Source organism: Alosa pseudoharengus, unplaced genomic scaffold (assembly GCF_046254945.1).
Source record: "Alosa pseudoharengus isolate Yale_2024_CS ecotype anadromous, Long Island Sound unplaced genomic scaffold, YU_APseudo_1.1 YU_APseudo_1.1_scf_8, whole genome shotgun sequence".
NCBI lineage: Eukaryota > Metazoa > Chordata > Actinopteri > Clupeiformes > Clupeidae > Alosa > Alosa pseudoharengus.
In genome coordinates this window covers 17,096,026-17,108,544 of record NW_027468870.1, presented here as the reverse complement: position 1 = coordinate 17,108,544, position 12,519 = coordinate 17,096,026, and the positions used below count along the sequence as shown (strand labels likewise).

At 41.5% G+C, this 12,519-nt stretch overlaps 2 protein-coding genes across 4 annotated transcripts; both read right to left on the bottom strand.

The window, feature by feature from the left end:
• Window positions 1–72: 72 nt before the first annotated feature.
• frmd8 (FERM domain containing 8) lies at window positions 73–7,474 on the bottom strand. Of its 3 annotated transcripts, none has more exons than XM_076274600.1 (11): window positions 7,322–7,474; window positions 6,552–6,669; window positions 6,037–6,204; window positions 5,230–5,331; window positions 5,068–5,126; window positions 4,686–4,852; window positions 4,064–4,327; window positions 3,641–3,764; window positions 3,251–3,400; window positions 2,728–2,956; window positions 73–1,791 (listed from the first exon to the last, which is right to left on the bottom strand). In XM_076274600.1, the coding sequence occupies exons 2-11, from the start codon at window positions 6,637–6,639 to the stop codon at window positions 1,679–1,681; spliced, it is 1,464 nt and encodes a 487-aa protein (XP_076130715.1). In that variant the 5' UTR covers window positions 6,640–6,669; window positions 7,322–7,474; the 3' UTR covers window positions 73–1,678. The 3 variants fall into 3 exon arrangements, with proteins under 3 accessions (XP_076130715.1, XP_076130714.1, XP_076130716.1); XM_076274599.1 differs by having other exon boundaries at window positions 7,334–7,474; XM_076274601.1 differs by having other exon boundaries at window positions 76–1,791; window positions 4,064–4,264; window positions 7,334–7,471.
• Window positions 7,475–7,758: 284 nt separating this feature from the next.
• Window positions 7,759–12,278, bottom strand: rab1bb (RAB1B, member RAS oncogene family b). The gene is made up of 6 exons (XM_076273710.1): window positions 11,895–12,278; window positions 11,367–11,439; window positions 10,854–10,949; window positions 10,044–10,139; window positions 9,723–9,854; window positions 7,759–9,356 (listed from the first exon to the last, which is right to left on the bottom strand). Exons 1-6 carry the CDS (start codon window positions 11,906–11,908, stop codon window positions 9,162–9,164), a joined length of 606 nt encoding a protein of 201 aa, XP_076129825.1. The 5' UTR covers window positions 11,909–12,278; the 3' UTR covers window positions 7,759–9,161.
• Window positions 12,279–12,519: the final 241 nt, after the last annotated feature.

The window sequence follows — 12,519 nt, the reverse complement described above, 5'->3', positions numbered from 1 at the left end:
AATACATCAGAACCACATAAACATTTTTTTTAAATAAAACATTTATAATAAAAAATCTATAGTATACATTATTATTGGTTGATAATTGAAGTGTGAGACTGTTAGTACAAAGCAGGAATAAAAAAATGAATGCTGCATATATATATATATTTTTTTTTACAAACCTTACAGTCACTGAACTTCGGTAGTGCACATTACATTGTTTATTGAATTCTATTAAGTCAAAAGTGTTAGTAATATAAAACTAGAATAAGAATGAACGGAAACCGTAAAGGGATCATGTATTACAATGCACAAACACAAAACAGTTTTACTGTTAATCTGAAATTCATGGTATCAGCTGCAGTTGGTTAAAAACACAAAAGGCACTTTAAACTCGATGTTTATCCAAAAAGCGTATTTGTAAAGCAATGTGGTTCCACAAATCTCATTCAAATGTTGGCACATGCAGGAATGGCCAAGGCCCAACATTGTTGTTGATTGTTGTTTTGGATATATTATGCAGTGTTCAGAGGTACCACAGGAGAGTACAATGTACCCCACTCCTTTACGCGTTCTTCTCAAGCCTCGTCTGAAAAGTGATGATGGGGTGAAGATGCTATATGTGTATATACATGCTAACTCATTAACCGTCTACAGTTCCTTTTGCTTCAGCCGAACATCATGCATAGATAAAGGCAAATGATAGCTTGGCTTTATGACAATCCATATATTTCAGAATGTAGAGGAAAGATAAACAGTGTATAAAGATTGTATCCTTCTGATTGCAACAGCACTGACCGTGTTCTGTGCACTGTGTTTTCACCTATGCAGGAAGGAATACAGTACATTTGACAGAGGTTCTTTTCCCCCCACAAAGCCCATGATACATTACCAAAATATATCACTGCCAGAGACACTGGAGTATTACAGCCTTGATTTCATTCAGGGTAGATAGTTTAATGTTGACTACTCCATCTTTTTTTGTTTTCTGTAAGGATGTAAGAAAGGTCCTCGTCCTGATTTAATGTCCAGGGTCACCTGATTTGAGTGTGAGGGTTAGGAAGCAGCCGCGAACATGAGGCACAGTTAACTTTGGTGCAGAGGGGGCGTCAGAGAGGTCACGTACACAGATCGCTCGGTTGGAGTTCCCTGTTTGTAAATGTTGCATAATTCGGCCGAGAAGAAAATGGAAAACTACATTCACAGTGAACAGCCATCAAGGTCATTGTTGTTCTTTTGAGGACTGCCTAATATTTAAGGAAGAAAGAAATGTTTACCGAAAAAGTTCTACAAACTACCGAATACCTTATGAGCTGAGCATTTGTTGTGGCCATGAAAAGTGACCATGAAAATTTAATCTGACATCTTAACCATGATGTCTTACCAATTAAGTTCAAATTATGGTTTATTTTCATTTCCCCCTTGACATACGGCTGTTCCTGCTTCACTGACCTAGATAAGGCATGGTTACTTTATACAAGGTTCCCTTTCAGGGAAGTGGTTTTCGACCTACCACTAGGAGTTAACATTTTAACCTACCGTATTCCACTTTTTCTCCATTAAGAAAAAACACAAAACATAAACAAACTTGGTCCAGTTTAAATTAGTCACTCCAACTCTGGATTCCTCTCCCTTGGGTGTCGACATGCAGCAGTTGATTTGGTCGGTGGTGGCAGTAGTAGGGGCACCTGGGGGTTCAACCCTGTTCCAAACTCTCCGCCACCTGCACCGCCGCATAGTCCTGAGGTGGGGCCTGCCTCGTGAAGAAGGACGCAGCCCTTTTTGGTTTGAGGCGCTTGATTTCTTTACCTGAGGTTGAAATGGGGAGGTGAGAATTAGGAACCAGACTAACGTGTAAGCGTGCGTAAATAAAGCTAAAACTGTACCAATACTCAAGTAAGGGGAAACAAAAAGGAAATAAACACAGCTAAATCCTGGTGTTGGACAGGGGGGTATTCCAGGTAGGACTGCACAATTAAACAATTTGTAATCGTGATTGTAATTTCAATTAATTCAATTAGCTATTCACAAAGGCTGCAATTCATCGAGCAGCTCGCAAGTCTCTGTATGGTTAATCTGGTCACTGTGATTTTTATACGCAGGTCATCCTTCTTGTGTAACAGACAGTGAAGCACACCTATCAAGAGTGCTGTGCTTTTCATGCACTAGACATGCTCACCAAACAAGTGGTCCAACTTTAACAAAAGCTAGACTTTGAAAAATGAAATCGCAATATCTGTCGCAAAATCTATCGCAATTAGACATTTTCCCCAAATTGTGCAGCACTAATTCCAAATATGTGGACTAGATACCAACCTGGGTAAGTGACCAATGAGAAAATGGTAAACCTCTAAGGATTTGTTTCACTAGGAGAATGAAGCTTTTCTAAAAAGGTTTCTCACTAAACAACATACTTGTCATACCCCCAACAGCTAACCACAATTCCAGAACAGATCCAGATGCCTCTTTAAAGTGGAGCTTGCACAATAAAGCTTAAATACCATCTTGTGATGAAATAACTGGGTCTTCCAAGTATAACCTACATGCTGTTTGTTTTCCACAGCTGTTTGGTTTTCAAGGTCAAAATGTTATTGTCTTCTTACCGAAAACCGTAGTCATGCGCTGGAACATTACCCCTCTGGGACAACAGAAGTGCTAACTCTAACGGTGGTCTGATGTGTTATGTCTGTGTTACTGTTCCCTCTCCACCGCCCCCCTCTCCTCATCCCTGCATTACAGTCTCACCGTCGTCCACGTAGCTGATGGTGTTGAGCGAGTGCACACGGCTGCACACCACGCTGCTCTGCCGACGCAGCTTCCCTCGCCGGTTCCCCCGCGCCCGCTCCGTGGTGCCCTCCTGGCCTGCAGGTGGTGTCTGGGCGGGTGCGACCTCGCCGTCCGTGCCTGTCGCAGCGGCTTCGCCGGCCGAGCGCAGCTCCACGCAGAACTCGATCAGGCCGCTCATCAGCTCCGCCTAGTGCACAGGAGCGGAGACACAACAACGGGTTAAGGAGAGAGAGGGCTCTCCAGGACAGGAAGTTTCATCTCTGGCCTTCAATTATAGCCTAATATAGAGACACCAGGGACATGTACTACATTAATTAAAGACTATAAACAGCCTGGTTGACTAAGAGTGATTCAGATTCATAACAATATGCATAAAGCCTAAGAGCAAATCATTAGCATGTATGCTTTAATGAACGAGAACCACTGAGTTTATTGAGGGTTGACAGCTAACCATGGAGTGAATGAGGAACTGCCAGTTTACCTGTTTAGAGTAGATCTTCAGTAGTTTGTTGACAGGAGTCCCTGCCTCCTCCCCATCAAACTCCAGCCAGAGGATGTGCGAGTCTCCCTCCCCCTCGGGGTAGCTGTGGTCCCAGGACAGCTCATTAAAGCGCAAGCCCAGGAGTACATGCTGGTAGGGAGACATAGAGAGAGCAGAGGGCGGAATTAATCATCTGCTTAAGGCTTTAATCATGCCTTATGAATATACATAGGACCAGGAGCTCAGAGAGTTGCAGCGCGCTGTGATGTGAACAGGAACAAGTAAAAGCAGAAGGGGGAACCGAAGGAAGAACAGAACCGAAAGGGCTCACATCCTCTTTAGAACCACAACACTGTGGAGGAGAGAGTGTGTGGACGAGGTGGTACGTACCTTCTCTTTGACATCCATGACATAAACGCCCTCCAGGCTGATGCCCACTGTGACAGCTTTGCGTCCTCCTCTGTGTAGGATTCCCTGGGCTGGCTTATCGATCCCCGCTGAGAAGAAAGCGCAACTACAAAACAAACACAAATACAAAAAACACTTTGAACACCTCACAACTTTAATGCTGGGTTATGTTTGCAGAAGTTCCAAAATGGTAAAATCACTCCTCTTTTCATGTAGAAAGTAAACCATAATTACACACTGAGATAAACACATTTCCAAGACATGTGACCAACATTTAAGACTAGAGGCAAGTTCAAAGAGGTAACTTGTCCACCCTTTAATGTAGCAAGCAAAGCACAAACACACACATTCACAATCACATGGCTGGAATAGTTCATTTCCTGCAGCGGGAGGGCGGTAACATACCCGTAGTAAGGCAGTGTGTGGCAGGTGCTGAGGTACTGTCTCAGGTGATGAGTGGGGTCCTGGTTGGGGCTCAGGGAGTTGTACTCCTTCAGGAGACTCTGCTCCAGCTCGGCCTGCCGACCCCCCTTTCCCCGCAGGGTCGACAGAAAACCCCCGCCCACCAGCAGATGGCCGGGCAGGAAGGACGACAGCTTCTTCTCCCTGGGGCAGGAGAGACGGAGGGAAAGGCATGTCGGGAATGTGTGATTGTGTGCTGACACAGACCTGACTTGGAAAGAATTGAATGAAAATCAACAAATGTGTTAAGGGGCAGTGAGGGCCCATGGATTGCGTAAACAAAAAATGATATAAACATTTGAGCTCATTTAAAACTCTAAAGGGTTGGCAAGATCGTGGGAGCTGTTAAAAACCATTCTGCAAAATCACAACAAAATTGCCCAAGAGAACCAAATAAAAATCCAAACGAAACCACAAAATTATTACAGCAGTTATGTAAGAATAATCTGCCTGCCAATCAAACATGCTAAGACAGCACTCTAATGCCTGACTAAAACTAGAGGTCCTCCAGGGAGAAGCGCTTTTGGTTGAGTTTCAAAAATGGCTGGCTTCTGCAGATGGGTACCTGATGGCTGCGATGACCTGCTGTTCTTCGAGGCCAGTGCCGAGCTCTATGGCACAGGTCATAGCACCTAGTGACAACCAGTGCTCCGGGTCACATGGGTACCGTCCCTCCAGGATGTTCATGCGAGCCTCATCGTAGAGAAGCCTCAACACCCCCTCGTCCTTGATCTAGTTTTAGACAAAGAGCATTTCATGACGGTTCGCAACAGCAAAGCAGCGAGACATCAACAGGAATGTACTGAAGAGGAATGTTTATAAGCACTATGACGATTATTATTAGTAAGTGCTGTCTCTAGAACTAATGTTTTGGAAAACATTGCGCATATCAAAACACTCTGTCAACTACAATTGAGAGTTCACAAAAAACATTTTTACAGGATTACCTGAAGTTCTTTTGACTTGGGGTAGAAAACATTTCTCCTGTATTGCAGACAAGGCTCATCTGTTAGTGAAAAACAAACAATGTCTCATGTAACTTCAACACAGCACGGTACATTAAACAATTAAAGAGTGACCACACTCTTTCACAAACACCACCCACAAACCTTGAGCAATGTCGTCATCTGAAGCCTCTGTGAAGCGATAAAGCAGGTCCTGCCACTGCCGACACAGTTTATAAGGCTGATGCTTTGGTTTCAACTGCAACTCTGAATGCAAAACAAAGTCAAAAGGGAATGACAAGGTTGTTATAGAACGTCAAGAAGGATGGCAACAAATCTAAAGAATCTGATTCTGAAGTTTGATGAGGGCTAGTTTGTCATTTTTCTGATCATCACTACACATGTATGAGAATACAGATACACTACCGCAAGGCTTTAGAATGGTCACAAAACTTGCAATGTGCTGAACAATAATGAATGCTTTTTATACCCTGAAAGCTTCTTGTGGTCCCTTGCAGTCAGATCAAAAACAAGACTCAAGTCAAACAGAGAAGTCATTTATTATATCTCTAATCCTCAAAATATCACTTAATCCTCAGAACAACCAAAAGGCCAAACAATGTAAGCTTTTATGATGGGACACAGCAAATAAATATTGTCAGCTGGCATACAGCTGTTCAGGAAGAGATAACTGCAGTCGGCCTGGAGCACCAGACCGCAATGCAACGCCATCATCTCAAGCACATAACTTTAATAGGTCCAGTGTTTTCCCACAGAATTGAATTCTATTTGTGGTGGTAGGTTTGCCGAATTAACTTGAATGCAACAGTTTTTAACAAATTAACGCAACGTGGTTATGATGCTAAACAGCTTTAAGCACAATTTAGTACAACCTGTGGTGGTCAATGTTGATATTGTGGTGGGCCGGCACAAATAAGTCAATGTATGGGAAACACTGAGGACAAGCTTTACCCAGCAGAGGAGAGCAGAGCCAGAAGGCAAAGGCGTCTTGGACAGAGTCTGGGGTGTTGAGGGCTTCTCGGACACTACGCCCCATTTCCTGCACGCTCACACAGCCAACACCATCCACGCATAAGTGCACAGCACTATCAGTCACCAAATAGACAAGCACATCTTGGGCTAGAGGGAAACAGAGAAAGGAGGACAGAGAAAGAAATGAACGTTTTTAAAAAAAAAAAAATTGGACATGGACAATGACATGACAATGTACAGTAGGTGTATTGGAAATTCTTATAGAAATGTTAGAAAGTATGTTACAAATATGTTAGAAAATATTTGTGACAAAATTTAAGGACAATCAATAAGTTGTCTGCGAAAACATACCAATAGACTAAGGGCAAATCAAGGGAAGCTCTATTTCATGAAATGGCACTGGATATTTAGGAAATATCAAAATAAATAAATGAAAATTGTATTGAGGCATTCTTAAACACTTTTAAGAAGGAAAACAACACTGATGCACTGACCTCGGGTGACAGAGGAAGCCACACTCCCTCTCTGAGAATGAGAATGCTCCGATGACTCTGGAGGAAACTCAGAATCATCTCCCTCCATTTGGCAACGCTACAGCTGCAATATGTAAATCTGGAAATAACAGTAAGCTTATTAAAAACTAGTATTAACCTTATAGCCTCGTCCGGCAGGGAGAGTTCATGTTAGCTAGCGTAACGTCTCTGGTCCTACACAAGGAATCGCTTACGAAAGCGATAGCTACATTATAGGTTAGCAACATCTATGCATCAGTCTTCTGCAGATTAACTACAGTTGACTAATGCTACCGTCATCACCGTTAGGATGTCTACAGAGCCTTTCTTACATACCGCTGCGTTAATAATAGCAAAGATAGAGTGCCAACGTCAGTCTAACTGGCATTAGATAACCGTAGACATCTAAGTAGACATGATGACTAGCTAACATTGAGGACCACCACCTTGCTATCCAAGCTAACCAAGAGTCAGACAACCCTAGCTTCTATACTTTGACAACTGAATACACGTTTGATAATTAACATTGTGTTGCCACAAAGTCAATAACAATTCACTCTGTTACCTGTGTTACATTAATACTTACACATAAGATACATATATACTCATATTCGTTTGCTGGTTTCAGATAGCTAAGGACAGCTGGCTATGTTACACACCAAAGTTACCGTTAGCCTTCTAGCTTCTAAGTTGCAATTTCAAAATACATGATCATTAACATTTCTCAGTTGACCTAATAGGCAGAAACGTACAGAAGTTATTACCTTTCCAAATTAAAAATGAGACGGCAGTTTATATCGAAACCCCCACTGCCTAACAGAAAGAATTCAGGCTACACTGGAAAACAACAGCAGCTGTGTTTGCCTCCAACTGGAAAACAGTTGTGGTCAATGCACGCACAAATGGCACACCCCGCCCCGGAAGACGTAGTTATTGCGCTCATGGAAAATCACGACCCGAAAACAACAAGCAGTGCCATCTGCTGGAAGCCAGCTTCTGCACTTCACCTTGTCGACACAACTCAGATACTCAACAGCATAAAATATCGCCTGCTTAAACAAATCATCCATTTATTATCTTGCTGAGTTTGAGCAAAATCAGCACAACCACAAAAATGCAGAGACCAAATTTCCCTCACGGGATCAAAAGAGTATATATACTTATACTTATAAAAGGGTCTTACACCACATTTATCGCATGCAAAATTATTTATTTCATAAGTCAAAAACATTATGTGACAGCAAGTGTCCACACATTATTACAAAAACAGCTTCAGCATGTAAGTGTCAATAGCTCACAGTAGTTAACTAGCTGTCATGTTATCAGCACATTTACACTGAAATTTCCAGTGAATTTTTATCATGTCTGCAACAGAGTTTCTCAAATGAGCCAGGACCTGGTGAATCTGGGTTCTTAATACTAAGCCCTTCCTTTATACGATGAAACATTCTCATGTGAGGTGGGAATAAAAAGTAGTGTATTTCCTTGGAAACGTGGTGAATCCGCAGTGTGTATAAAGTAATCTTTTCAGCTTGTTTGCAAGGAGGCATTCCATTTCAGTCAAAAAACCTTGCAACACAGAAACATGCCAACCGCCAAACAGATGTCAACACAGGGTTATAACCAAGGAGTGTTTCCAAAGACACTGGATGATACAATAACATAAATATATGAAAGTGGATTTAACCACATCTCTGTAGATTCTGGTCTATAAGAATTATTCTCAAAGTAAGACAATTGGCTTAAACAGCGTTAAATTACACAATCATTGATACAGTTACAATTAAAATAGTTGATGGAGACCCAAGCAAAACATATTTATATAAAAGACCACAATAAAACAGCAACAAAATAATAAAAACTGTTTTATCAAACCAATGACAGCTGAGATGATGGTACCCTATATTGCTGCTATGACCTTTTCACATTGTCCCAGTCCTAGACTGACTTGTTGGAGGACTCTTAAACATGACCTGAACCTCATGCCACAACGAATATCATAATCTATGGAGATATGTTGAGAATTTTACCATGAATTATAGACGTTTCATATTAAAAATGGTGGACACTGTATATCAAATCCATCACTCACAATCATCCTTGCCACCATCATCATTAAATAACAGTATAGTTTTCATTCCTTTAAAAGAAAATTATCAGAATGTACTAAGCACATTGAGAGAAAAGGTATGAAGAGCACCTAGCTGTAAAATAAAAGGCCATAGGTTACATGTATAAGACACTGTGTCATTATAACATCACTATAACCTTCAATTTCCCCCGTCAAGCCGATGTTAATGTATGTTTAAGTGTCATCACAAATTCAAATGCAAATTCTGTAAATAGGGACAATCCTGTAGGTAAGACAAAATGTATTTTGGTTTGAATTTGAAACTGATTTTTTTCATTAGAAAGTGTGTGTGTGTTACTTTGAGCTTCTATTTAAATGTAGGACCAAAGGTCTCACTCTTTGCTGCCCTCCACCTCTTTCCATTCCATTGCCACCACATTTGTGCCCTTCTTGCTTCTGTGCAAGAGTCCAAGTTCAGCCCCTGCCCTGTTACACGACTAGACGATAAAAGCGGGTCAGTCCTAGCAGCACCCTCCACCTGACTGTCGCACGGGGGTGCTGTCGATCTTTAAGTTGGGCTTATCTCCTCCGGCCGTGGCCCCCGGACCCATCCGTTTCTTAATCTCGGCTGCCATGGTCATGAAGGCCTGCTCGACATTGGTGGCATTCTTAGCGCTAGTCTCCAAGAAGGGGACTGCCAGGGAATCTGCAAACTCCTACAGCAGGAGCAGGAAAAGGCAGTTAGTGCAAAGCCCAGGCAAGAGAGATGCAGACAGCAAACACATTACACATAAGTCAGATGTGTAGCTTAAGCTCTTATGAAAACTGCTAGGTCATGTTTTGGTCTTTCCCTCTAGCTGTTTGGATTTTTGCTGTTAGGACATTTCTGGTGATGTTTTGAGAGTCACATGATCTTCATCAGATTCAACAGATTCAGAACAGAATTTGTTCCGTCTTCCTGTTAAACTGTTCTGAGACAGACTGTAGTCTTCCTGTTATGGCTTTTAAAAGAGATTTTAATCAGTGCTTCTGTGACCATATGAAGTCAGAATGCTATGTTTCTGAGCCATCGTCACACTCACCTTAGCTGTGGTGTAGTCAACCACTTTCTTAGTGGTGAGATCACACTTGTTGCCCACAAGCAGCTTGTTGACATTCTCATTGGCATAGCGGTCAATCTCTTGAAGCCACTGCTTTATGTTGCTGTAAGACTCCTGAGTATTAAAACAGGGAAAGATTACATTTTCACAGTCCTCTATGGCATTTTATTATTTTATTTATTTCATCTGTGGATTCTTGTCAGTGTCCCTAATATCAAAGCTATGCCTGGTAAAGAGTTATATCATCATTTTTGTTTTGCTCGGATAGTGTGAGGGCCAACCCTGTTTTTTAGGCTGACAAACCTGATCAGTGACATCATATACAACGATGATACCATGTGCTCCTCTGTAGTAACTGGATGTGATGGTGCGAAAACGCTCCTGACCAGCTGTATCCCACTGAAGATTTAAAAACAGCATTTCAGATATACATAATACACAACATATCCAGACCACTACACCTCCAAAGTGTACAAACCTAGTATGTGGTCTGAGCCAAACAACAAAGAGCAATAATGAAATATGTTTATTTTGACTTAATATTTACAATGCAGTTGTATATGACAGAAAGTCAGAATGGGAGTTAAGACTGACAGGAAGTTACAAACATTCTGAAAGAATCCTTTCCCATCCAGTTCTTGTGGCACTTTCACTCAATGGTTGACCACAAAATAACAACCTATGATTAGGATGTGAATATACTACGTATATGATCCTAGATATCCAATAGTGCTAACCAGTGGGCAGCCGTGGCTTGTAACCGGAGGGTTGCCGGTTCGAGGCCCGACCAGTGGGCCATGGCTGAAATGCACTTGAGCAAGGCACCTAACCCCTCACTGCTCCCCGAGCGCCGCTGTTGTAGCAGGCAGCTCACTGCGCCGGGATTAGTTTGTGCTTCACCTCACTGTGTGTTCACCGTGTGCTGTGTGTGTGTTTCACTAATTCACGGATTGGGTTAAATGCAGAGACCAAATTTCCCTCACGGTATCAAAAGAGTATATATACTTATACTTAATACATTTTATAATGCCGATTTAGTTGAGATACAGTATAAGAGACAAAAATATACTTGATTAAATAGTGAAGAGTTGGAGTGAAAACTGGAGAACTCACTATCTGCAGTTTGATGGTCTTTCCATCTAGCTCAATGGTTCGGATCTTGAAGTCGACACCAATTGTGCTTATATAACTCTCTGTGTAGGTATCATCCTGGAACATACACACAGACCCACAATCAACCATAGAAGATGTATCTTACTCTGTGTTTGTGTTTGTGTGTGTGTGTGTATCACAGAAAAAGCATGGGGGCTTTAGACACCTGGCACAGTATTATCAACATTACTATTACTACATTATTACATTAATATGCTACAGTTTGTGTATTCATTCATACAAAATAGTCATTGACGTTTTCAGAAATATTTTAAATTCTATAACAGACATGGATATGTAAATCACACAAATACCCATATCAAGGCCTTTGGCCTTCATGACCAATATTTTTTACAGTATGTAGGCTGCACTGCCATTTGAGCAGGCCAAAATGAACATTACACCGTATGCGAAAAGTTCACCATCACTCCAGTAAATTGGTGAGGATTAACGTAACGTATACTCTTTACTTACAGCAAATCGTAAAAGGAGGCAAGACTTTCCCACACCAGAATCACCAATGAGGAGAAGCTTGAACAAATAATCACTGGAAAAGAAGAAAAGAAAGACGGTTAAATTATGATTATGTCAAAGATGCTAATTTAAATTCAGTCTTCGGGTGTGACACTTAACGTAAACTCCTTTGTTATGACAACCTAGCCATCATCTGACATGCCATCGATAGCTAGCTAGCTTCGAGCATTCCCATGAACAACACGGCAATAACACATCAGGAGTAACCAACTGACTTGTTAGCCACATAGGTTAAAGGGACTATTTGTGTAAAATAAAGCAAAGCTAGTATTACGGAGTGTTACACATTTAACGTCAGCTATTAATCTTAGCTATATAGTTGCTAGTTAGGTTAGCTAAACATTGATGACAGAGTTAGCTAACCTAGCTAGCGACTCCCAATACGCAGACTAATTTCTGATTATCTTAGCGGCTACCTGATAAGATATCGCTACATTAGTAATCTCACAGCTACAAGTGGATACTCACTATTCAGGATTCATGGTGTAACCGATTTTCCAATGCTGTGTTCGCTTAATTGACCCTTTCTGTGCAGTATCTATAAACACAGGACCCTTTAGTGCTTGGAATAGGACAAACAAACCACATCTAGCTAATGCTAGCTGGGTAGCTAGCTACAAAACTCAACAAGCAAACAGCCAACTTCTAGCTAAAAAAATATCCCTTTCCTGATGCTACTTTGGAGATGTACGCAGGTGAAAACAGGGACGTGTGCTAAAGTTATAATTTAGGTCCTTGTTTGTACGTGATGTCCAACTATGCTCTTTCAAGGATGTCCCCTCAGACTAGAAACTTCTGTTAAAGGGCTCTTTGCTGATGGTTGATAGAACTACCCAGCTGAGCTGATGCGCAACCACGGCAGTGACGAAGAATGACGCAGAAGACAAGGAAGTTTAGCTTTGGTTGGTCTTTGGCCACTGCATTGGGTAGACTCTTGGTAGACTTGCATAGGCTACAGCTGCAGTCTGTGATGACCTACTGTTAATGTCAAACAAAATTCAAAATATAAAGTACTTCATCTTTTCACATATAATATCACACTCCTTAACACTTGTAAGAGTTTTTCTTGGATGATAGGTTCCCATTTATAAGC